The sequence below is a fragment of the Toxotes jaculatrix genome, chromosome 9, assembly GCF_017976425.1.
Source record: "Toxotes jaculatrix isolate fToxJac2 chromosome 9, fToxJac2.pri, whole genome shotgun sequence".
NCBI lineage: Eukaryota > Metazoa > Chordata > Actinopteri > Toxotidae > Toxotes > Toxotes jaculatrix.
In genome coordinates this window covers 1,905,701-1,931,507 of record NC_054402.1, presented here as the reverse complement: position 1 = coordinate 1,931,507, position 25,807 = coordinate 1,905,701, and the positions used below count along the sequence as shown (strand labels likewise).

Genomic DNA, 25,807 nt, shown 5'->3' with positions numbered 1-25,807 from the left:
GAGGACCTTCCTTCACTGTTAATTTAGGGTTTTCTCAGTTGTCAGGATTCCAGAGATTGTTCTGCATCTCATAAACCAAGTGGAAATGAGCATAAATAAGAGCACACTCCTCCAGGTTGAGGGATAAAGGCTACAACCCATCAGTCATCTTCGGTCAGTATGAATTTGCAACATCCTGCCATCACATCCTCCTGCCATTTCTCTCCCATTACAAAATAAAAACAATGTGGCACTGATGCATCCGTGCCTATCAGAGTTAACGATGACAGACGATGACAGACCCAAATGTTGTTGTCCAATTGTCCATTACTCCTCCAGGTGGATGCTGCAGGTCCTGGGCAGAGGCATTCATATCGAAGTGGAGTTGGAAGCTTCCCATGATGCCCTCTGCCAGCAGACAGGAGATTCAGGACAGCATGACGTAGTTCTCAGCAAGTTCCAGGACGTAGAGGTTGGACAGCCCGGCCTGGTCCTCAATCTGACGTGTCTCCAAAATGACCATCCTGCAGTGAGAAGGTCAAAGGACATCAGGTGCGAATACACTGGAGTTTAAACCTGCCCACACTTAATGAAAATCTTTGGGTGAATTTATTGGTGATAAAATATATTCTGGATTTGAACCTTGGATTTACACATTTGTGTGGCTCCTATCCATTCATAACTTACATCAGATAACATTTTAAACAATTTTAAACAGACACAAAACTAGACTACACCTGTTTATCACCTGTTTATCACCTGTTTATCACATTAGACAGCTCCTCAGTTATAAATCCAACATGTGTAATGTCAGAAAAATCAGTGAACACAAAGCAAAAGCTGATCTTTTCCTAGTGAACTTTCATGTGGCAGAGAGATAACCAGCTGAAACCTGTATTCTGTCTGTTGCATATTTCCTGAAGAAACAATACAAAACAGGTCATTCAGTTTTCAGCTGGCATGCGCAGGATGTGGGTACGTTTTTTGAGACAAACTCTTCAATTGAAGTGAGAGAGAGAGAAAAGATGAGCTTATTAGTTGGCAGTAGAAAGAAAACAGCATCACCAGACATTAACAGCACAGCAGCAAGTGAAGACATAAGACACAAGACTGTACCTGTCTGACTGCACCAATCTGTAGGTCTTCCTGGGGTCGGTGGTTTCCTCCTGCACCTCGGTGAAACCTTGCGCTCTCCTCTGCCAGCCGTGACGCCACACTGCCAAGACCGAGTCCTCAAAATACACTGGACACACAGACAGAGTCAGTGCTGAGCTCTAATCATCAACAAAATGAACCGTCACTGGTTTGTCAGTGGATGTTCTCACCTATAGACTCAACATCATGGGAGAAGTTGATCAGCCTGTTGCTCTTCAGCTCCCCCATCAGGTCAACTATATGAACTGACTCTGTGGAGTTGAGAGGCGTAGTGTTATGGGCAGAGCTGAAAGCCTCAGTCTAACAAACATGTGAACTTTACAACTTTACAGGCTCCGAACATCATGTATGTGAATGCACAACATACATGTATTTAAGAATAAACACCAATAAAATGAATTTTTGGTGTTTCCTGACATGTAGATCCTGATGTCTTGCAAAATTGCAGTTACTTGTGCTAAATTCCACCTAGTAACGTTTTAATAGACGCAGTGTTAACATATAAACCTGTGCGTCGAATGCAACTCAACACATTATTCATGCAACAAAGGGATGTGCAGCTGATAATGTTCAGCCACTTTAGCCCTGTGGTATTTCTGAGGCCATATTTGATGTAGTAATGTCGACGTACTGGGAGTGTGCTATAGTGCACACATGATTGTGTTGTTATGCATATCTGTAAAATATTCTGTGTTAGTCCTTAAGTACTAATGACAGACGTTAAAACTTGTTTTACTTACTTTCTAGGAAGACGAGCAGTGAGTTACTGTCCATCTGGTTTACCTGCACAACGTCTGGGCAAGGTTTCTCTGTAAACACACACACACATACACACGTACACACACACACCGCAACACTGTCATCAGCAACAACAAAATTCACATCATAATGCTAGGTTTGCAGCACCTTGTATTCTAAAGTCTTGATAATATACATAATGCTGCAGCTTTAAACTACCTACCCAGGCCAGATCTGGTGAACCAGGACGTGTTGGAGTTGAGGTTCATGTATTCTATGCTGACTGGGTGGCTGGGGCTCGGCCCCCGGGACACACCGATACACACCAGCGGGTACTCCTGCTGCGGCATCACAACCATCTCAAAGACCCGCAGAGGGCTGGGCAGGGGGAAGTCAAAATGCTGCAAGCATGAAAGAGGAAAGGTGTGAGTCGAGAGTTTAGTCTCCCTTTAACTGTCCTTGAATTTAGCAGTGGTTCCTCATCTCACACAGGGAAGCTAACGGAGCAGCCAGGTTAAGTGTTTTGATTAAAGACACTTAAGGCTGAAACCTTTTAGCCACAGCATGGTGTGTAACTGAGGCCGTCACTGAGTCACAACCATTTTATGGTCAAAGGTCTAAAGCTCACTCGTGAATTTAATGGTGACAGTAAAATACTTTATTTCACAGGCAGCAGTCATTTTATTAGCTGCTGTCAGTGTTAACAGTCCAATAAAAAGAGTAAAAACCGAAACACACACACGTAACAAAGATAAACCCATGGCATCACACCACACATCGTTTAGCATCCATGAGTCTTCCTTCATCACAGTCTGTTATTTTACTGTTTGTTTGCTCAGTGTTTTAATATAGAACCTTAAAGATGCAGGATAAAAAAGTTGCAGCGCACAGGAAGAGAAAGGCTGGAACTTTGATACAGATTAAACCTTAGAAACCTCTGGGTTGGAAAATCTCAGCTCTGACAGCCGCACTGTGACACGAGGACAGAAACATTAGAGCACAGAATGTTTGTTTTTAAAAATAATCCAAGGTTTTATACTCATACCTTAATGAGCATGAACTTGTGCATGGGCTCGTACCACTGCAGCAGCACCACACTGGACTCCAGAGCACAGCACAGGAACACACAGCCTCGCTGGATGCTTCCTGCTACAGGAGACAGAATGCAGGCAGAATACAGCGTTCAGCTGGTTATGTCTCTGAACAGAGTGTCCCGGCGTAGAAACTTCTCCAGATTAAATTTGATGCCTAAATTTAATACGTATGATGAAAACTGCCTCAGCACAGACACAGGAAACAGGACTTTTCTGGTCATAGTGCAGTGTTTGGTCTCACCGACTGAGCAGGTCTTGCAGCCTTTGGTATCAGGTATTTTACATGTCACTGCACATTTCCTGAAGATAAAACAAATAATTCAGTTTTTAGTTGGCACGAGCAGACGTGGGTACAAAGGAGGAGAGAGAGGGCGAGAGACAGAGACACAGAATGAAATACAGTGCGAGTCCTTTGTTACCTAGGTAACAGTCTGTGAGTCGGCAAGGCAACGATCCTCTGGTCTTTCCGAGCCTGCTCGTACAGCTCCTTCAGTGAATGGGAGTGAAGCTGCAATGATTTACCTGCAAACGCAGAATCAGACGCAGTTTGAAAGTTAGTCTTGTCGGATTCATCCTGCTGAGTCTCAGAGGGCTGCAGCCATCACAGCGTGAGCACAAGTAAACAAACCAACACTCACGCTCCTGACTGCGGCCAGTTCAGAGAGCAGTGAGGTCGTACGTCCATGTAACCGAGCAGAAAACCTGCAGGCGTGCTAACTAACCACCCAACTGCCCAGTTTTACCAGCATTAATACGTAGATTCAGTCACTTACCCGCTCACTGTCAAAAATCTTGAATAACATGGTGGAAAAAATAGCCACTGATATGATAAATGAAGGAATGTTTATATTTCCATCCAGCTTTTTCCTCTTTGCTAAAAACTCATCAGAGCTGTTAACAGCTGTTAAAACTGTTAGAGCCGGTGAGGTAAAACGAGAGAGACATTTCCAGGGCCCGTTAAAGAATTTGCATTTTCTTCATTTGTTTTTGAAGCCAGCAACTTTTGCTCAGCCGGTTAGCAAATGCATTAAGAGTTCCAGCAGAAAGTCTCAGTCTGAAACCCTTTAACCGTTAATTAAAACATGTCCTCTGCTTTGTTCGCAGCTCCTCACTATGTTCCTTAAATTCCTGCGAGATTTCTAAGCGTCTTATCTTTTTTTCAGGAAGCTCCCTGGGAATAGAGACACACAGCTAAATGAGGGTTCAGTTCTTAATTAACAGTTTCTTAATTTACCTGATACAGACATGAGGACGTTATTAATGGTGTAGACCCAGGTACACTTCCCAGGATACAACTGAAAGAGAAAGAGGAGACATCTGTTCATTCACTGCCTCCTCACCGCTCCAGCGTCTCTTTCAAAAACACTTAAATGGCTTTTTTTTTTTGTCTTTTGTGAAACCTTTTCTGATCAAGTGTGACTGAAGTATTTTGGTCTCGATGACACATCTTGAATATTTTTGGATTCACATCACAACAACCTTAGGTGCAAAAAAACTGGCCAAACTGATGAGACCAAATAAACCTTGCTAGGATTATTTCTGGGGCTCACTTCCTGCTGTTTACAAGACAAAGAGACACAGATACAGCTCTGTAGTAAAGATAAAGATCCTACCAGCTCCATCGTGGCCTCTGAGCTGTTGAGGTTAAGGGTGTAGATGCCTTCCTCTGCCCCCAGGATCAGATGCTGGTCTGAGGTAAAGAGAGGAGACGCAGGCTGGTCAGACAGAGAAAACAGGGGATGTGAAAGAGAGCAGAGACTTCACTGTGTACGTTGTTCAGTGATACAACCTTTGTTTGCTGGGTTTTCCCACGTCGTGGAACAGTTTATTTTAAGAGGGCAGCCGTGGAAGACCTTTTTAAAGAAGACCTGGAAAGAGAGGGGAGGAACTTCACATGAATTTTCATACCAGAATAACTGTACTTATCTGTTTTATCTATAGTTACGCACAGTACTCCCAGAAAAGGATTTCCTTTAATGAGGTGATGTACCTGAGGTCATAGTCAGTTTTAAGACTGAAGTAATACAACGTGTATGTAACATCTGGGGTTTAAAATTTACAAAGACTGAAATTACACAACAGTTTTGTCTGATGTTTGATGCTGATCTCAGAACTTCAAGATCCAACCCCATAATCTTAAACTCAAGTTTAAAAAAAAAAAAAAAATGTTGAGCCTGCTGAATTTAAGCAGCTGTTTCCCACGGGTACGATACTGTGCACACGTGTGTGATAGTCTGAGAACATCAAACATCACCCCACAGCTCAGACAGCCAGCAGTGGAGCTGGTGTGAAGGGAGGGGAACTTCTGGTAAAGCAACAGAAACTCACGGGAGGTTTCTTCATGATGGGACTGACGCACTCAGCAGGGTACTGAGAACAAGAAGGGAAACTCAGTGATGAGTGTGTCAGGACACATTGTGAAGGAGGAGAGAAGACGATATCTCAAAGGCACGCAGCTCATTTTCCTCCAACATCTACAGCATAATATTAGCACCTAGCCTCATACAATACTTGTGTCATGTGGGAACATTTCTTCTACACAGCACTTATAACAGCCTCTCTCTCTCCTCAGAATCTCTTTTCAGATTTGAGCGTCTGCTCTAACCATTGATGGTGGCCGACGTCTGCGTATGCCTTTAGGAGGGAGCTCAGGAGGAACCAGGTCCGGCGGGCTGTTGGTAAACTGGACGGGGAGGGACGCAGGGTCTGGATCACACACACACACGCACACACACACACACACACACACACACACACACACACACACACACACACACACACACACACACACACACACACACACACACACAATAAGAAAACTGTGTGATATCATTTGCACTGCTTTCATATGAAAATGCTGTTCTGTAGTTGAAAAGTTAGAGCTATGTATGAGGACGAAGGCTGAGGAGGAAACTGGACAAACTAATATTTCAGAACAAAAGTCCAAATCAAAAGCACAAAGCAAAAACAATCATGTTCACTGCTGTATTGTGTATGTGGGTGATTTAATCCTTTAGCTGCTGCTGTGACTGCGGCCCTTCAGGGAGGGAGCTCACCTGAGTGTCGTGAGGGTCGTGGTTGGGGTGTAGGTCGGGCGTGCGTCCCACTGGAGGTCCTGATGAGGGAGGAGGCGTACAGAGAGCAGGGCTTCCTCGTCCGATCATCCTCCCCCGCCATGCTTTCCTCTGAGCTGGTGCGAGCTTTGGGCTGCAAATGTGGAAAAGTGCCGACAGGAAACAGAAATTCTTTTGGTAAAATCAACTGTTTTCTCTAAAACAGGTAAAAATGACGGAGCATGAAGAGTAACGTGAATAACGTGAATATGCTGCTGCACTGGCTTAAAACACTTTGCTCCGTCACACACATTTCTCTCTCAGTGTCCACTCAGTAATCACCTTTGGAGGAAGTGGAGGCGGAGTTTCATCAGCCATGTCACTGTTGGCAGAGAGAGTGCTGGTTCAGTCTGCTGTGTAAATGATGCAGATACACATAAATACAGCTGTGAGTTTGTGTTTGTTCAGCTTACCTAGTGGCTTGCATCGTAGGGCTGAGGTGGACAGAAGACAGAGAGCAGGTGTCAGTTCAATGTGCTTTTAGCAAATGACCAAGTCAGAACATTTTACACCGAAGCTCAAACTCAGGCCTCTGCAGTTGTGTTGGAGTGAGTCAGTTTTAAAATAGCGTGGCCTTTTTGTTTCACTGTGTGATGTTTTCTTACATGTCCACATCGTCATAGTCGTCATCTGAGTCCGTGTCCTCGTCCCTGAGAGAGAAAGAGAAGAGGGAGGTTAAATATTTCACTCTGATATTTGGTGAGTATTAAGGTGACTCCATCTCTGTGACGGATCTGTGAGCCAGTTACCTCGCAGGACTCTTGTTGCTGCTGCCAGTTGATCCCAGTGAAGGCCTTAACTGTAAAAAAAAAAAAAAAAAAAAAAGGACAGTGAGTACAGGTAAAAGTTTAAAGATGTATAAACCACAGAGGTAAGAGGAGGAAAACAGAAAAGAAAGCACCAGCTCATCATAAATCTAATTTCTGCTGACAGTGTTCACCTGTGATGAGTCTCCAGTTCTTGTTGACATTTACAGGTGGTAACACGAAACTTTAGTGGGCGAACTAATCTCTGTTCATTAGCGTTTGCCTTTCCCAGTGTCAGTAATGTTGACTTTTAACAAACTGTGGCACCATCGATTTGAAAACAGAAAATATTTACTCTGAAATACAAACAGGGATAAATGCAGGCTGGACACTGTGTCCTGTTAGCAGCCTGTCTACAGTTCACATGTATGTGCTGTATGTTCAAATGTATGGCTTTGATCAAATGTCTTAAATGCGTCTGATTCTTACCGTAACATTTGGTGAGTCTTTCTTCACAGGCCTCTGAGTGTAGATCTGTTCCACTGAACAACCACGAGTAACACAATTTAACACACTGACAATTTTCACTTGAACTTTTTTATCTCACAACGTTTCAGCCGCTGTCCACGAAGTCTGATCCTCAGAAACTTAAACAAATTTGCATTATTTCATCAGCGTTATCATCATCTAATGATGAACAGGGCTGAAAACAAATAGGCGTCATTTCACTCAGATTTCCTGGCAGGAAATGTTTGAAAAAAAATGTGATGAAATGATCTTACAGTGACAGAGTGTGTGTTTCCTTACAGCTTATGTCAGAGTTTGTCCTCTCTGCTCGGTTATGTTTGTTGATGGACTGGATCCTCCTTAACGATCCAGGAAGTGTCGCCTTAAATCAGCAAGAAAACCTACGGTTAAGCTCAGGATCTATAATATAACCACCAGTTAGCCAATCTGATTTTACAGCTAATTCCTTTTAAAGTTAGTGTGGATGTTTCTAGTGTGGAATCAAATTAGACTGGAGCATAAATTACATTAAATATCTTTTATGACTAATCAGAAACTTGTTGACCACAAACAGATTCTTCACATCTATCGAGAGCATCCCAGTTCATTCATCCCAGTTTGTCCAATAAAGTGTTAATAAGAATCTGGTAAGGACCTCCATCTCGTCATCCTCCGTCGCCAGGCAGGCCTTCAGTTTCTCAGGGTGGCGAAACTTTTCCAGCAGGTCCAGGGTCAGCTCCTGGTTCAGGCACTGCTGGGTCAAAAACGTGTTCTGCAGAGAAAAAGGGGGGCGGGGGGGGGTGGGGTGGGGTGGGGTGGGGCAGATGAGAAAGAGACGGTGATGGTTTGAACAGGAACAGTAAATAAGTAGGCAGAAGGCTGTCAGCAGCAGTGTGGAGGTCTAGTTCAACTGACAGCTCTTCCTCTTTGATACATTCACTATCTGTCAGTCAGTCTGGGCTCGACTGATCAGTCAGTTTGATGCAGAAGTGACTTTATATAAACCTAAACCGAAGTCTGAGCAGTACGCACTGAGAGCATCTTGGCGGCGCTGGGTCTCTTCTTCGGGTTCCTCACCAGCATGGCTTTGACAAAGTTATAAAACGTGGACGACCTGAGGACAGGACACATTGAAGACAGGACACATGTTAGAATAGAATAGAATAGAATAGAAATACTTTATTCATCCCAAGCTGGGAAATTTCGCTATCACAGCAGCAATACACAGGCACTCAGCCTCTAAACATAAACCTCTAATGGTAAAAATAAACAGTATAGACATTCTTTACAGAAATAGGAATTTAAAATAAGAGTACAAAAGGAAGTGTGCCATTTGAATAGTTGGCACCATTTTATAACGTGAAACTGAAAATACACCGGTGGGAGGTGCTTCTGCAGATGTTTCATATGTGTAAACGTACACTAAGAACTGACAGACTGATACTGTGGGAACTAGTTTCTCCCATCAGCAAATGATGAAATCTAAAATCTATCATTATAGTGTGGCAGGTTTGTATTCACCATTTAGACTTGTCCTTCAGTTTAGGAGGCTGGTAGCCGCTCTTGGACATGAGAAACAGGACACTATAGGAAAAAACACAAGCGACAACAATCAACAAGAATCTGCGTTTATTTATGTGAATGTGTGTCACAGACACGTCTGCACACAGTCCCGTTCTCTCAAGGACATCTTTAGAAACTAAACCGCCATGGCTGCTGGGAATGCTTGATTCTGATTGGCCAGATGGCACGTAGCAGGTAACTGCATGCTTTTGATGTAGTGGTCTGAATAACCCTAATACTCACAGTGGAACTATTTAGTGATTGGCAGGTGATCAGTATTATTCTTTACCCACATTTCTGTCTGTGTGTATGTGGACGGGTCCACACGTGCTTGTGATCTCACAGTGTGTATTTACCGCAGCGGGTGGACATCAAACATCGGTGGCTGTAGCTCTGCCAGCTCTATGGCTGTGATGCCCACAGACCAGATGTCACATAGTTCATTGTAGCCGCCTTTTATCTCCACTGCTGCCACCTCTGGTGCCATCCTAAGGACGGGAGGGGAACAGCAACAAATGATTTCGACATCACAGGCAACATAACCGAGGAGAGCAGAGCTGTGAATATAGAGACCGGACTGTAGAGCTGTGAAAATGGCAAGAGGTAAGAGAAGTTTTCTGTGAGGTGAAGCAATCGTTAGCTATCTAAGTTAGCAAATACTTCTGTTGCTCATCATCTCAGAAAATGCTCATCGTGTTGAAGTATATGACATGTTTCGTCTCTAAATGTCTCTGTTTACAGGACAACATTCAAAGCTGCAGAGAGAGTGGTCTCTGGGTTTTGACCTCACCAATATGGCGTCCCAATGAAGGACATCCGTCGGGCCAGAGTGGCTGTGATCTGAGCGGAGATCCCAAAGTCAGCTACACAACAGATGAAACAAAAAACAGGAATGAAAACCACAACAGCCACTGATCCAGTTAGCAAGGTGGGTTTCTGCAAGCCTGGAGTGAATCTTTGAAATAATCATAAAATCAAGGCCTTAAATCCAAATTCAATTAATGGTATGTTTATTTTATTTATTTATTTATTTATTTATTTATTACAGAGTTAATGCAAACTGCTAAAATAGAAACAGGTGCTGAAACTTGTCTTAAGTCCTTCAGTATTCTTCAGCACTTTTTTGGAGGAGCATGTCAGTCAGGATGGTGGATTCATGTCAAACTTGAAGATCCAAAGTTACTTGTGAATGAAGCAATGTTTTGCAGCCAAATCTTAAATGTTTGATTCAGACCACAACTAAAAAAGTTATAAACCGGTGGGAAACACACCGAGGCAGAGGCCAGTTCTCGCCTTCAGTAACGTACAAATCAGCCGCGCTTCAACGACACAGCAGAGAAGTGTTAATTGAGTCGTAACTCTTCTGGCGAATGACTCATCTTAACCACACCGGCACAGTGCAGAACAGACAGTGCAAACATAACATCCACCTACCCAACTTAACCTCGCCCTGATCATTGAGGAGGATGTTGGCACCCTGGAAGCAAAAGAGGACGAGATAAACATCAACACAGACACAACCACAAGCACATCTTATAATACCAAGGCTCTCCTTACCCCACTCACTGATCTTTAACTGAACCCACACAAGATGGAAATAAATATCTGCTTCATTTGATTTACTTTAATAGTTTATTGTTGTTGTGCTCTGTGCTCCGTGTTTTTCTTTTGATAATCTGCAAATTCTCTGTTGCATCACCTCCACTAAGCGTCAGTCAGATGCTGCTGTTGTTCTTGTTTTTATCGATGTAAACATTTACTCATTTTGTAAAATTCTTTTTCAACATAAAGATTTATGGTTAGAGGTCTGAGAACTTGGAATTTGAAATTTACAAATTTTCAGATACTGGACAAAAGAACAGCATAGTGTCTGTCGGCTGTTTCACTAAAAAATATGCACATTATTTTCCAGGAACGCACAGAGGTCAAGCAGAGTGTTCTTCAGCACAGTGTTTGCTGCATTCTTGTTTGTTTGCTTACTCTCTGCTGCTGCAGTGACCCAGTTTTTCCAACTGCAATCTGAAAGTTTCATCTTCTGTAGACTGTTGTGCTTCACCACAAAAAAATACAAGATAAAAAGTAAATAAAAATGTAGAATCAAAGTCCCACATCACTGTCTGACATGCTCACCTTGATGTCTCTGTGGATTTTCTTCTGTGCATGCAGGTAATCCAGGCCCTGGCCACACACACACACACACACACGCACGCACAAAACATCATAAAACTGACAGCTGAGTTTGTCGGCAAAATAAAAAGTTCTATTTATTAAATTAACACTTTAAAACTGAGATTATAGAGAATAAACCGATTTTGTGCCTAGAATCATCGTCTCATTATCAACAGTAAGATGTTTATGATCGATAATTAAACCAGAATTTCTAAGTAGTACTTTACCTGTAGCATCTCCCTGCAGATGTAGGCTATCTGTGGCTCAGACAGGGGACCAGTCACTGTGGAACACAATGTCCTTGTTATGATACAGTATATTAATATAGGTATGTTACATTTATCATATCTTAATAATAGTTTAATGTATGCAGTATAATATCCTTTTGTATATTGGTGGATGTTATAAACATTTACATTAAAACATTTTACTGAGCAGCTTCACTGAGAACTTCAGGTCCAGTTTAACCAAATTATTAGGTACTACAGGAGGGGGATTTCTGAGAGACTTAAATCTCAGCGTAGTGCAAAACAATCACATGATCATTGTTTTATTGATCAGCAATAAAACAATGATCGCTGTAGATTTCTTATGGTCAATTCTCGGGGGTCACTCAGGTCATGAAATTAATATTTAATCTCTCCTTAATCCTTTATCAGGAGCTAGTAAGACACAGCTCCTCAGCCTGAGATGTTTGCAGGCTTTGTGAGACAGTTCATATCGTCTCTGTTACATGTTGTTTTGATTTTAACATTTTTTTGTTGTTGTTGTTTTTTTCTTTTGCAGTTTCAGATGTTTTATGTTTGTCTGAAGGATCTGCACTGGAAGCACCGTAAGTGTTAAAACGTCAGCAGACACACGTCCTCACCGTGGTAGATATCCTGGAGCGAGCCTCCTCCACAGAACTCCATACAGATCCACAGTTTGTTATGTCTGTGGATAAAAGAGGAAATCCCACAGTTAATTGCTCTATCTGTGATTCATAAGAGCGTGAGTGTAATGAACACAGAAACAGACAGCTTACTGTATGTAGCTGCCGTAATACGCCACTATGTTGGGATGTTTGCAGCTCTTTACTATGATGATCTCCTGCTGGATGATGGAAAAATCGTCCTCTGTGGAGCCAGACAGAGAGAGAAGATGCATGTTTATTAATCAACATTATGCCACATGAACACAGGTGTAGTCAGTTGGTATAAATACACCAGTTAGCACATAGATCAAATCCTGCGCCTGTTAACAGCATGATTACATGTTCTTGCCCACACACAGTGTGTGTGTGTGTGTGTGTGTGTGTGTGTGTGTGTGTGTGTGTGTGTAAGCTTGAGGATGATCACAGGTTTTGATTGTCAGCGACGAGCTAGCGTGTGACTGAGGTTGTTATATGTCCTTGTTACTGGAAAGTTGCTGATCATTTCAAGGCCAGAAAAACTGAAGTAAATCTGGACTGGAGACCATTGAAGAGGGTAAGGTGCATGAATTTTATGGCAGGAGGAGAGAAATTCTTCTGAAACGTGAAACATCCAAGTCCAGGATCAGACTGATCGCTTTCCTGTGGCCCTGCTTCACAAACTGTCTCTCTGCATGAGGTCATACTCACAGCTGCGGGCTTTGCAGTATTAATAAAGAGAGTATTAATAGACAGATAAACTGTGAGATGTCCACTAACACAAACATCTGTGACCACAGGTCCTGACAGATGCAGTTCTCACTCTGCTGCTCTTTTACTGTGCATGCTGCTTTCCTGTAAGTACGAGTAAACATCCCTGAAACAAGGAGCACGGACTGTGAAGCAGGTGCTAAGCTCTTTTATCATGTGATGAGTTATTGAGACAGGTTGAGTTGTGAACCTAAGACTGGCCTACAGGCTGGTCAGTGGGGTTTAAAAGGTAAAACCGAGGTGAGTTTAAAGAACTGAGGAACGTTTCCGTTACCTCTGAAACCAGAATTTAAACTGGATGAACAGAATGAATCAGCGAGGTCTAAATAAGGTGGCCGGAGCGTCACAGGGCTTCTTTGTGATTTAAGCTAATACAGATACATTTTCCTCTCAGCCTCTACGGTGCAGCTTCAACAATGAGCTGATTCACCGAATTAATCAACGAGCTCTCTGATTTTTGCAATTCAGACTAATAACAATGCCTGATTACACAAACAGTTGTTGGAAAATGGTGAGTGTAATCAAGCTGCTGGAGGTCTAACTGAGTGCAGTCATTGGTGGAGTCCAGTGTTGACTGCAGTTGACTTGTATGATTTCTGTTGCTGTGCCACTGTGTGAAATAATGACTCTGAGACTGTGTCTGCCTCGCTCTGCCTGTGAGCTCCTGGAATGGAATCATAATGAGTATGGGAGCTAGTGATTGTGCTGCGTTAAAACAGGTTTGGGGACGTTCACCAGATGAAGCTGGGACTGTGCTCATTGCTTTTGTCCAGGGGTGTAAGTAGAACATCTACAGGTCTGGCTTTTCCCAGCTGTTTTAACACTGCTGCACAAGCTCAATGAGAAATGCACTGACAGTTTAAAAATGCTGTTAAAGCTAAGGTGAACATGAGCTCTGATATTTCCTGATCAAAGCAAATAAAAGGAGAAACTTTCAGATCAAATGTTCACCTGGCTCCATCTTGATGACCTTGATGGCCGCCAGTTCTCCATTCTGTTTGTTACGTGCCTGAAAACACAAAAACACAAATATAGCATTAGCATTTTTTTTTTCACTGTAGCCGTCAGTCATGTGATGACAGCACTTTGTAAATGTGGTGTGTCTGAGTTGTGTGTTTTTGCGGCTGAGCAGAGCTTCATTTGCATGTTTGCTGTCCAGATCAGTGGAGTGCAACAGACAGCCCTCCACACCACTCTGTGGCATTAGAGACACAAAAACACATGAACGGAAGCTCACGCTGAAACACACACCCATACGCACACGCACACACACACACACACACACACACACACACACACACATTCACAGCATGTATTCACGCACATACTGACCTTTAAAAGTGTGATACCAGAGACTGGTGTCACCTCTTCTTACTAATTCAAGTTGCTTATAAATAGAAGCCAAATAAATAATTGACAAATAAATATTTTATACATGATTCCAAGCTAATCATACATCCTGTCCTCTGCTCTATCACCCAGAGGTAATTTAACTAGTAGCAGAAACCCAATGTGATTTAAAGTCTCATTTACAAGGATGATACAGTCTACAGCAGAGAGGAAGACCTTTCACATCAAACACAGAAAGTTTGTGTTTGAGTTTGTATATTATTATGTAAAAGACCATTTGTATAATAGATGGTGGATCAAGTCTCAACAGAATTTAAGTCTTTTCAGAGTCAAGTTGAATTACTGGCTGCACAGGCAGTTCTTATTATTATTATGATCAAAATGGGCCTTTAGACACTTAAGATTATAGGCTGCATCTTGAGAACAAGATGAGAGATGAGGACAAATAAACACAATAATTAACATTTTTCTCATCATTACCACACGAGTCACGAGTCACAAAAGATTTTCATCATTTGAATTCATCATTTTGTGATCAATGTAAGAATTGACCAAAGACAATGGCACTAACTAAAGGAGGAAAATGTCACACGGTGCACGCCCACGAAATGAAACATGAAAAAACTAAACAACAACAAAAAAAAAAACAAAAAAAACAATGCTAACTCGCAGGCAGATAAATTAAGTTTAAGAATAAAGTGCTCTCTTCTTTTCTCTGGGTACAACGGCTCCTCAGCGAGAGGAGAAGACTTCACACGCAGGGTTTGGCCCCACCGGTCTGTAGTTTAGATATGACAGAGCTCCCGGCCCACCCACTGCTCTAAGAGGAAATACCCATTCACATTTTGTTACTCCTGCACCAGAATACAGTTATAAGTGTACTCCCCCGGTGAGAGCAGAGCAGGTGGTATACAGTGACAATGGAAACTCCGCTGCCGCCGACAGGGAGTTTCAAAAACAAGACACATGGATATTTGTTGGACACTTTTGTCTAAAGAACCAAATATCGTCAAAAGTGTATAAATGTCCAACAGAGTGACGGCAGAGTTGAAACCCCAGCACCATCCCCGACCCAGGAGCACAGGCTTAGGACTGCTGATCAAAACTAGATAATATTATATTAAACATTTACAGTTACATGTGTCTTTCACGCTCATTTTGACACTGAAGTCTCGGAAAAAAATCAATTTGTTGTCACAGAATTTCATGGAAGCAGCAGGAAGTCGTCAGCATTTTAAAGACACGAGTAGAAAACAGGCAGTTGCCGTCGTCAGCGTCACATTCATTTAATCGGAAAATCAAAAACCACCGGCAAACGAAGCTGATGCTTGACAGTTGGAGATATTTTAATGTTGGTGGTGCTCTGTTGCTCAACCAGATGTCTGCTTTTGACTTTGAAGTGGCACAGTGGAAAGTCAGGGCGTTGTAGTCTCAGTGGAGGGTGGTCATAAACAACCTTCGTTCATTTATGAGAGAGGTTTTTATTTTCAGTGGACGCTTTCCTCATTCAATCGTAACTCTACCCTTTCACAAACTGAGCAAAAACAAAGTCAAGCAAAATCACAAAAACCTAATTTCTCACTTTGGCCTTGTGAACAGTAAAGGCCTTTATCCTTTCCTCCGCTGCACCACGGTAACGGAGGTGAGTAGAACTTGGTTTGTGGGGTTCACAGCTTTGACAAAATTTGAGAACTCAACAGCAGCCCGTCGTTCCACAAACAATGCTCTTCAGAATAATTCACTGACCTCACTGTGGGGAACTTTCTTTGGAACTATGTTCCCTTTGAAAAGTCCCTTTGAAAACCATCGGGTCTGTAGATTATCTGGATGGAAAGTGTCGTTGGGCTGTTGAGCTCCAGAAACCATCTAAAGCCAGAGGAACACAAAAACAGGGCCTGATTGGCACAATAATTCATCAGGCCACCGATCTGCGCACAGTCACAGCAGACCATGTGCACTGTTACTGTTTTATTGAGAAGTTCTTTTCTGTTTTCTGTCTGAACCATTGCTACACACAAAAACTGCTTCAGAAACATCAGTTTCTGGAGTTGGTCTCCGGCTTTCCTACAGCCTGTGATGAAGTGTGGATGGTCACTTTCTTTCAGGTCTTTGCTCCATGTCTGCTCCACCTTTTCTATTCTCTCTTTCACCTGTTCTGTCCATTTTTTCCCTACGCTGCTCGGCCACGTGCACTCCATGTTTGATGGCAGCAGAGATCGTACCATCAGGTCAAAGCAGGTTTGAACCTGAACAAATTATCTACTAACACATCCAGCCGACACAGAGCAGGATCGGCATCGCACCGGACTCGTGTCTCTGGTCTGCTGATATAAAATCTAACTTAGTCATTAAGTTTTCCTCCGGTCTTTACTCGAGCTGCTCCGTTTTCTCAACCAATCACTTGTTTTCTTTGAACAGAAGAAGAAGAAGCTTTTTATTGTCGTCATATTAATATGGAAAAATTTACACTGCTACTCAAAGTAAGGTGCTTCAAAGTAAGCTTCTTCCAAGCTGTGATCCGTCCACTGAGCATCGCAGTGTTCATGTCCAGAGCACCACATCTGGACATGAGACTGTTAGATAGCTCGACACAGGAGGTGTTTTCTGGAAGCTGCACACAACGTCACAACAGTCTGGTGTCGTCTGTGAAATGTTTTTCTGAGAAAGTTCAGTCACGTTCATCTTTACAGAGGAGAAAACGTGTACCTGCAGAAAACCTCAGTGAACAATGTTTCACAACATTTCTTGTTAGAACTGAGCCAGAGTTTCATTGCAGAGAGCTATTTTCTGGGAAGCAGTGGGACCTGCCCAGTCACACAGCAGAGACAAACAAAAACAGCTAGCGGTTGAAAAGCAAGTGCAATGAAAGCATCAATGATGATGGAAACTCCATTCAATCGAAGGAGCCTGTGTGTGCTAGTGTGTCAGTGTGTGTGACATCAGAGAGGTCACTGAGAGGAAAGACACGCTACGAGTGATCAGTAAACAACCAAACACACACACACACACACACACACAGACACACACACACGCGCACACACACACACACACAGCGGAAGCTGCGGCCCTTTCACACCGACATTTCCATCGTGAAGTGTTTACTTGTTTCTTGTGATCACAGGCATGGAGGGGTCTTTCCTTTCACTGACCTCTGTGGTGACACATACACACAAAGCATACACAAAATAAAGCGGAACATTGTGGTACTTGGATTAGCCAATGAAAAGCAGCATGTTTAGTCACGGTTACAATCCAGCTCAACAGAAACAAGAAAGGTGACGAAGCAAAATGAAGAAGTGATCATTTGATTGCTTCCTCTAACTACAAAACACAGAAATCTGACCTGTTGATTTGAAAGGTCACAGAGTGAAAGTGGTAAAAGTAAAAGGACGGAGGACAGACGGGCGGACGGACGGACGGACAGACAGGCGACGGACTGATAACTGAGCTTTAATAACTGCTGCCGTGCTTTGTCTTCTTTTCCATCTCAGCATTGTTGGATGAAAATAAATGAAAATGATCTTGGGTGTTTAATGATAACAAACACATTTCTACAACCACATGACACGTTACAGATAAAAACACAAAAACTAAACTCTGAAATCACCCCAACTTTAATCTGTCATCTCCAAAAAAAACATCATTTCAAACCACTTTGAGATAAAGATGAGAAAACACATCAGTTTCTTCTCTGTGACATGTTTAGATCACAGTTTGAGACGCGTCACGTGAGTATTTCCATTATATGACACTTGATGCTGCTATTCTTCTACATTTCACAGGGTGATATTGTACCTTTCTGTGGGTAGCTGTTCCATCCTGTTTACAGTTTGTGAACTAAGGCGGGTTCTTCTGTATGGCACATTTCACACACAAAGGCTGTTCATTCATTATTTACATAATACAAGTAAATAGGAAATACTATATAAATAATCAAAACACACATTAATGGAAGGTTTTTATAAGGAAAAGAACAATAGAGAGATTAAAAAGTCCAGGACAGGTCATAGATAGGAAGTTGATGCTAAGTGCTTGTGGTTCAGTAAAAGGGGGATAGAGAACATAATGGTCTTTAAGGTGGAATTAAAGGTAATCAAAGTAGGTCCATCATGCTCTGTGGTGCATCATGACTAACTGCTGCTGTTTAGTTTGGACCCTGGTAACAGGTCACAAACTGGGAGGCAGACAGGGTTCATGTGGTTCTAAACCACTGAGAAATTTATAGACAAGTAGCAGCACTTTACACTCTGTTATCTGACACAGCGCAGTGACCTGTGAACTGCTGTGATGTATTTACTTTGTCTTTGTCTTCGTTAGGACTCCAGCAGCTGCTGAAGCTCAGAGGGTTTCGTGCCTGGAAACGAATCCTCTGCTGTGATGGTTTAAGATGGAGGTCTGCAGACCTGCTGTCGATCTGATGTGCCTGAAGGACACATCCGATCTATTTCAGCCAAACACACCAGGGACATTTGTAAGAGTACACAGATATTAAACTGATCATTTATCTCATTTGACACATGAGTAATTGAGTAAACAAGCGAAACCCAAAAACACTGGATTACGAGTTTAAGACATTTTCTCTGACGGAGTACCAAAGCACACATGAAAGGCTGGAGTTCAGCTGCAGTTAGTTTGATTTCTCTTCATCATGAAGGATTTCTCTTCCTCTTTTTTGGGTTAAAGATAAAAGATGAACACATTCCAGTGTAAAATACACACACAAACGCACACAAAACCACACTGTTTAAGCAGAAACTTGACACAGTTAACTTGGCTATGCAGGCAGATTTTGTATGTAGTCCACTGCTCATTTATCTCACTTCTTCATTTTGTGCCTGAGGTTGCACACACCAGGTGCAGCCCACAGCTTCTGTGAGGCTACAAGCCTGAAACTAGAGTTGCACCGAGTCGAACAGCAACCCCAACTGCAGCTTAGTAGCACAAGCCACATCAGATAAGGAGAGTCAGGCTTTTACTGTAAGGAGAGGAGGATCCTGACGTGGTCACATGCAGAGTTGCAGTCAGGTTAGTCAAGTCTGAGTCAGATCCCGAGCCCTGCTCCAAAGACCTGTTAACCATGTTTTACACAGGTAAAATCTCGTCATCGTCAAACGTCAGTAACAGCATCTGTGTTTGAAAGCTCAACAGACAGTGAGCAAAGCAAAGTATGAGTCAAAACACGCACAACTGACAAGACTTTCTATGAAGACGTCAAAAAAGTGAAACAAACACAGGAAGTTACCTCCTAATACATAAACCGGTGCGTCAGATCATATCTCTGAAGCCATTCCAGCAGGACAGGGATGAATCCTACTGACCTCAGTGATCCTCTGACGTTTCCTCCTGTGCCACCTACAGTTTGACAGTTTGTTTGTTGTGACACATCTCAACAATTATGCACTGAAATGTATTATATTCATGGTCCCAGGATCAATGTTGTGATAACTTTGTGATCCTCTGATTTTTCATCCAGCATCATGATCGGGTGCTTTGGCTTAAAACCAAATATCCTCAGAGTTAATGGCGTTCCCATCAGCCTCAGCTGTGAGTTGTGTTCAGCGTAAGTACAACCTCACATGACTTTAGACTCTTCGTCTTGTTTTAACAGAAGGAGAATGGTAATGTCACCCAGCTGCAGTGAGCTGATCACACAAGTGTTGCTTCATCTCGGTGATATGGGGAAGTTTAATCATCACAGCCCTGCCATACACACTACTGACAGAGTTACATACGGTGCACACTGCCCACTCACAAGATGGATAGTGACTTTCAGTTTGAGTTTGTGATGATTTCAACATGTGGTGTTAATTTGTACATGTACATGTACATGTGTATGTGTAAATGAATGGCCATGTGGCTTATTTTGAAGAGAAATACTCCTCAATGATCCTTATATCAATACATGAGGAATTGGAAGAGCCTTTATCAGCGTCTTCATATCATTAGCTGCGTGGCTGGATGTGATAAACCTGTTTGATAGAATGAACAAATTGGACTCAGTTCAACTTCACTTGATACAGAAAACAAAGCAAATGCTTCGAGGTGCAGCCGCTGGTTTCTGCACATCCACTGTCTGATGCCGTCCAACAAGTAAAACAAGCTACTAATTCTAACACAATGGTGAACAGTTACAGAAAGGAAGTTCGAAGGGGAAACCTGAAGAGGACCGCGATGTCTCAGCTGGCAGAAATGCTGTTTGGGTACATGCCACCATGTCTGCTATGATGAAATGTAACACTGTGACCATGTGTCACCACAAACCACTTTGTATGTCCAGTTTTTTCATTAACAATTTCTCAGAGGCTTCTTTAATTTCTGTAGCTTTTGTACAGTTTGTGTTATTTTTATGTGAGATTGGCTGAAGCTGAAGGAAGAGGTCCGTTGCAGCTTTAACTTGGTTAAATCAAACATTTCTATATTGCGTAGTGCTTTACTTCTTTTTAATTCATGAAGCTTTTAGCATGAGCCAGACACCTGATATAGTAGCTAACAAAATGTCTGACACAGAACGTGATGCAGTTTACATCCAATTAAAAAAAAACGTTAACGTGAGCAGTGATATCCATCATGATGCCAGAATCAGAAGAAAAACAAACAAACACACAAGAAAAAAAAAAAAAACGTCATGACGCCTGCATCCGCTCCTCGAACTGATCCTTCGAAACGAGGAAAGGACTAAGCTACAGTACTGTGCCACTGTGTTCATCCCTGCTGCACAAACATTTTGGTATAAATTAGGCATCTCTATAGTGGTCATCACACAAACACACAGACACACACACACACACACACACACACACACACATGCACATAAATAAAAGGCCTACATTCTCACGGCTGCTGATGGTGCTGGTGCAAATACGCTGCATTTGCAGGCGAACACTACACTGTGAGTGCAACAACACATTGCAAACAGCACGTACTAAAGTGCATGTGTGTGTGTAGGTTTGATCATACGTGTGTGGGTGTGTGGATGTCCATATGTGAAGGAAGGACAAGTATGCAAATCTCTCTCTCTCTCTCTCTCTCTCTCTCTCTCTCTCTCTCTCTCTCTGTAAAACAGAACAGTGGGGTTTACTGACCTGTTTAGAGGAAGTGTGCTCTCTCTACAGCTAACCTGCTTTGCATCAGGTACATTTGCAGTTCAGTGTATTTCACAGCAGAACAGTCTGAGCACAGTAGGTTAGCATGTTAGAGGACACGACAGCTCGACTCTATGAAGCCTGATGTTTCCCAGAACTGTCAAAATGTCCAAAGATGTACAGAGCCAGTTCAGGGTGAATTATCCAGCCAACACATCTGGTGGCATCATAGAGGGAAAGTTGGAGAATCCATCTTTCTTCTACACTGCTTGATCTGTCAGGGTCACGGGGAGCTGGAGGCTATCCCAGCTGACTATGGCCAGTCAGCTGGGATAGCCTCCAGCTATCCCAGGGCCAAAGACAGACAACCACACACGCACACACTCACAGCTAGGGACAGTGTAGAGTAGCCAGTTAACCTAATGTGCATGTTTTTGGGATTATGGGAGGAAGCTGGAGTACCAGGAGAAAACCCACACAGGCACAGGGAGAACATGCTCCACACAGAAGAGCCCAGACCGGGGTTCAAACCCGGAACCATCTTGCTGTGAGGCGACAGTGCTAACCACTGCACCACTGCGCCGCCCAAAAGTGGAGAGTGAAGGAGAAAAGTCCAGGTGACTGGAGCTTTCTTCCAGAGGAGAGTTTGTTTTACAGTACGTCTCTATCAGGATACATTTTTGAATATTACAAATCTACACAAGTGATTTGGGGGTAATATGCAGAAGGGACCTGGATCTCTGTCAGACTGTCTCATTAAATAAACTGATAACAAGAGGAAAACCAAACTGCATCACTGCTCGGCTACTGCAACCCAATCTGGAGATTTCAAACTTTATCACCATAAAGAAAAACCAACCAATCTTACACTATACATTTGAAAACTCTTTCAAACCAGAATAACTTCAGCACCAGTGTGAAGGCGACCGTTACACTGCTGTACCACGTCTGAATCATTGCTCAGTGTTTGTGTCTTAGCGATCACCATGCTACACTACAGTGCTGCACTGTTTGTACCACGGCTGCTGAAAGGCTGTGTAAAAACTGGACATTAAAAACTGTCAGTCACCGTCACAGTGCTGTGGTGCTTTGTGATTGGCTAAAGGCTCAAATCACCAGCACCAGAGACGCTCGATGTGGTCGACAGAGCCTCTGCTGAACTACTGTTGTTTGATTTACCACAGTTCACCTCAGTGCACGATGGTTAACTGTAGACAATATTAGATGTTAGCGTTAATGTTTCTGTCTTAGGAAATAAAATCACTGGGTCAAGGTCGAGGAAACATAAAAAAGCGTTACGAGACGAGACGAGACAAGACGGGATGTGAGTCAAGTGCCTTGCACGCCCGTCCATCCACCCTGTCCTCTGCAGTGTTTAATGTCACAGTAAACTGTCTGCACTGCTGCTAACTGCTGCCAGTAAACTCAAACCCCTAAAACAAAGGAGCTGCATACAAACGTAATAATGACTCTTTCTGCCGATGCATCTCTGCTGGTCAGTGACTGAAACTCAGAGCAGTCATTCACACTCGAAAGCAGCCAGCAGAGGAGAGAGAAGCCGTCCGCTCTGATGACTGTAACTCTGATGTGAGCGATGATTGTAACCACTTACATAACTTTTCCATACGTGATTGTTCTGGGTGTGAGTGGAAAGTACCAGAGGATCCTGTGAATACTGCTCACTTCACGACCAGCAGGTCAGTTTACCTCTCACATTACTCACATCTCACCCTTGAACTGATCAGATGTGTGTATGTGGAGACGACAGTCAGTCAGAGTTACTGCCTTGATGTATATTTAATGAGGAACACATTAGGTGTCTGCAGCTCCCTTTATGCTCTTGATTATATAATATAAAAGTAAACCATAAACCAACTTCATAGCTCTGTCACTGCTGAAGTCAGGACGACTGCTTTGGGCCAGAAAAGGTTGAAAGGTTGAGAAACCCTGTTCCAATCACCACCAAACTGACAGGATGGCGCATGCTGAAGTTTTGTTCTACGCTTTTTTTTTTTTTTCTGTCCAGCAAAACTCTGATGACAACTTTGTAGAGTACAAGATTAGCTGTTGTTTTTTCAGCAGTGCTGTTAGGGGAGGCACCGCTCTTTTCTCTTGCTGAGTCTCCTTCTTTCAGAAAATCGACGTGCTCTGTGTGGAGATGAAAAAAACTTGGAATCCAGTCGAAAGTATTTTGTAGAGCTCTGATGTCAAACTGCCCAAGAATGAGGCTTAAACGTGGAACATCAGATCCAGTGGATTTCTCTGCTGTTTAAAAATCTGATGATTATGTCCTGTTACTGTTACAGAAACGTGAGTTTTCACAGGATTATTCAAATGCATTTCTTCTACGCTTTGAGAACTACAACTAAAATTCCACTTCCACTGTGTTGGGGTGGCAGCAGCAGTTTCAGAGGGAGATACCTCAAAACCTCAGCAGTTACAACCAAAATTATCTGCATGATTCGATACCGCTAATGGTAAGTGGAACAACGTGCTCCTTTATGATGTGGGTGAACTGATTCTTTAATCAATGTGGCTTCATCTCACGACGGACAAACGGAGGCTTCAGCTGAACATGAGCACAGAGCACTTTATAAAGATGAGAGTGATTCCTGTTCCATAACTCGTCCCTGTCAGCATCTTGAATTGGGCAGATAAAATCAGCATCAAATATTTCATATTGTTATTTACGTCATGTGTCATATACTTATATTTTTATACTTTTATGTCTATCATAGCTTCTTTGTTTTGGAGATTAGTTTACGAATAAGATGAAAAAATACATGTGCATCTGTTCTATGTTCCACTGGGGTCCAGTATGCATGTCAAGCACACGTGTGGAAATGATCATGAACCTGAACCTGAATAAAATCTTTCTGCTGGACGCTACATAAAAGCAATAACACCATCGAGGCTTTGCTGTGTTATGGCTCTTGGCGCAGTGTAACTGACAGATGCACGTCTGTCTGTGTGTGTGTGGAGAAAATAAGACTCACTAAATAAACCTCAGACCTCAGTGATCTTGTTCTGAAGCCAGTTCTCAGTCAAAATCCAGACTCCAGCTCAAAGTCGGACTTTGAGAAGCAAAAATCACAGCTGTAATAAAAAAGAGGAAACATCCAGCAGGATACAAATAAAGTCACATCAAAGGGGACAGAGAAAAGACCTGATCAATCAATCAATCACGATCAATGGTCAAACTCAGCCTCTGACTCCTCACTGGAGCTGAATCACCACACAGGTGTCTCTCTCATTCAGATCTTGTGTCTAAGTTTTGTTGAGAAGTTTGGGTCTAAAACTGTTTTTACACAACTGAAAACACAAAATCATCACATGCAGAGAAAAACAGCGTTTCTGACTTCACTGGCTTCTGTTTCAGTTGGAGTACTATTCTCGAAAAGGTTATCAGCTACTGACAAGAATACTTTCACTTTTTGTAAAAACCACTTCCTCCATCAGGGTTGGAGCCTGCACTGAGGTTGTGATTGCAGTGAACCAGTGAGACTAAAGTCAGTCATACCTGTATTTCCATCAAAAGCCAAGAAATGCCCGAGGAGCTCGGCACCACATCTTTATCCCTGAGAAACCAAATATCTAATTATAAATGTCTGTAGATAAAACTGTGAAGGGACACGAGTAAGCAGCTTGTAAAGTATGGAGAAGTAAGACATGCTTGAGTGAAGATGAAAAGCGGTGCCAGCAGCCACTGCTTCAAACATCTGCCTCACACTAATGAATTTAATCTGCTTTACGGGTTTAAATTTGAATTTGATTGTAAAATAAAACCTCTTTGGAAAATAAAACATGCTTCTAATGCTTCTAAAATAAGGTTTTCTAGATTCTCCACAAGCTCAGATGACTTTCTGGTCTAAACTGACGGTCTGATCAGTCATCGGGGACATTCAGCAGCAGAACGAGAGTAAAAGCAGCAGATGGATCTCTGACCTTGTAAACTTCTCCGTAGGTTCCTCCTCCGACTCTCAGCAGGATCTCAAAGTCGTCCTGAGGGTTCCTGGTGGAGATATCCAGAGCTGCCCTGTCCATTGTGAAGCTTGTATTACTAATATTCCTCCTCAGGCATGTCACACACACACACACACACACACATGCACTCTCTCTCACACACACACTCACTTACACACTGAGTGGCATTCACATCTACAGGCAACAAAACTAATGAACTCTCACAGAAGTGAGCCGCTGAGGAAAGACGCACGGTCTCTCTTTGTCGCTCTGACTTCTTGTGTGTCGTTCAGCTGCTGTCACACACACACACACACACACATCTTCCTGTTTCTGGTTCTCAGCCTGCTGTCGATCCTCCCTCCCTACCTCCCTCTATCTCTCACACCTCTCTCTCTTCTCTCTCAGGCATTTTTTTTTCTCAGCCCATTTGCATAATCCTGCTTCTTGTTGGGTGTGTGTTCATGTGAGACACACAAAGACAAGCAGAGGGAGGTGTAAACTTTTACTTGAATGTGCCACAGATTTGTGTTTTCGCCGTGTGTGTTCTCGTGTTTCTGTGCTCGTGAGGATCAATGTACAAAATCAGTTAAAAGATTTCGTTGGATGAACAAATTGTGTCAGTTTTCAAGAGTCAAGATTCGGATTAAACTGTAAGATCTTCACAGCAGCAACACAAAGATCTGCA

At 42.7% G+C, this 25,807-nt stretch overlaps 1 protein-coding gene across 2 annotated transcripts; it reads right to left on the bottom strand.

Moving 5' to 3' along the window:
• Positions 1 to 14: 14 nt before the first annotated feature.
• LOC121187794 (mitogen-activated protein kinase kinase kinase kinase 5-like) lies at positions 15 to 25,443 on the bottom strand. 2 transcript variants are annotated; one of them, XM_041047222.1, is made up of 32 exons: positions 25,102 to 25,443; positions 13,676 to 13,733; positions 12,089 to 12,179; positions 11,933 to 11,997; positions 11,292 to 11,347; positions 11,026 to 11,073; positions 10,330 to 10,372; positions 9,686 to 9,758; positions 9,252 to 9,383; positions 8,854 to 8,916; positions 8,365 to 8,446; positions 7,988 to 8,104; positions 7,633 to 7,714; positions 7,315 to 7,367; positions 6,829 to 6,878; positions 6,685 to 6,729; positions 6,493 to 6,513; positions 6,362 to 6,401; positions 6,023 to 6,173; positions 5,572 to 5,672; positions 5,295 to 5,336; positions 4,756 to 4,834; positions 4,580 to 4,656; positions 4,201 to 4,261; positions 3,386 to 3,488; positions 3,208 to 3,266; positions 2,918 to 3,018; positions 2,096 to 2,273; positions 1,875 to 1,943; positions 1,305 to 1,385; positions 1,096 to 1,222; positions 15 to 503 (listed from the first exon to the last, which is right to left on the bottom strand). In XM_041047222.1, the coding sequence occupies exons 1-32, from the start codon at positions 25,198 to 25,200 to the stop codon at positions 407 to 409; spliced, it is 2,544 nt and encodes an 847-aa protein (XP_040903156.1). In that variant the 5' UTR covers positions 25,201 to 25,443; the 3' UTR covers positions 15 to 406. The 2 variants fall into 2 exon arrangements, with proteins under 2 accessions (XP_040903156.1, XP_040903154.1); XM_041047220.1 differs by having other exon boundaries at positions 2,918 to 3,021; positions 25,102 to 25,442.
• Positions 25,444 to 25,807: the final 364 nt, after the last annotated feature.

What these genes read in the sequence shown, in the direction of transcription:
- LOC121187794 (XM_041047220.1), bottom strand. Translation starts at nt 25,200, where the DNA reads ATGGACAGGGCAGCTCTGGATATCTCCACCAGGAACCCTCAGGACGAC. An exon ending in GACAAACTCTGACATAAGCT is followed by an intron (nt 7,368 to 7,632) that starts GTAAGGAAACAC and finishes GTGGTTGTTCAG; the next exon opens with TGGAACAGATCTACACTCAG. An exon ending in CCATCATGAAGAAACCTCCC is followed by an intron (nt 4,835 to 5,294) that starts GTGAGTTTCTGT and finishes CTCTCTTTCCAG; the next exon opens with GTCTTCTTTAAAAAGGTCTT.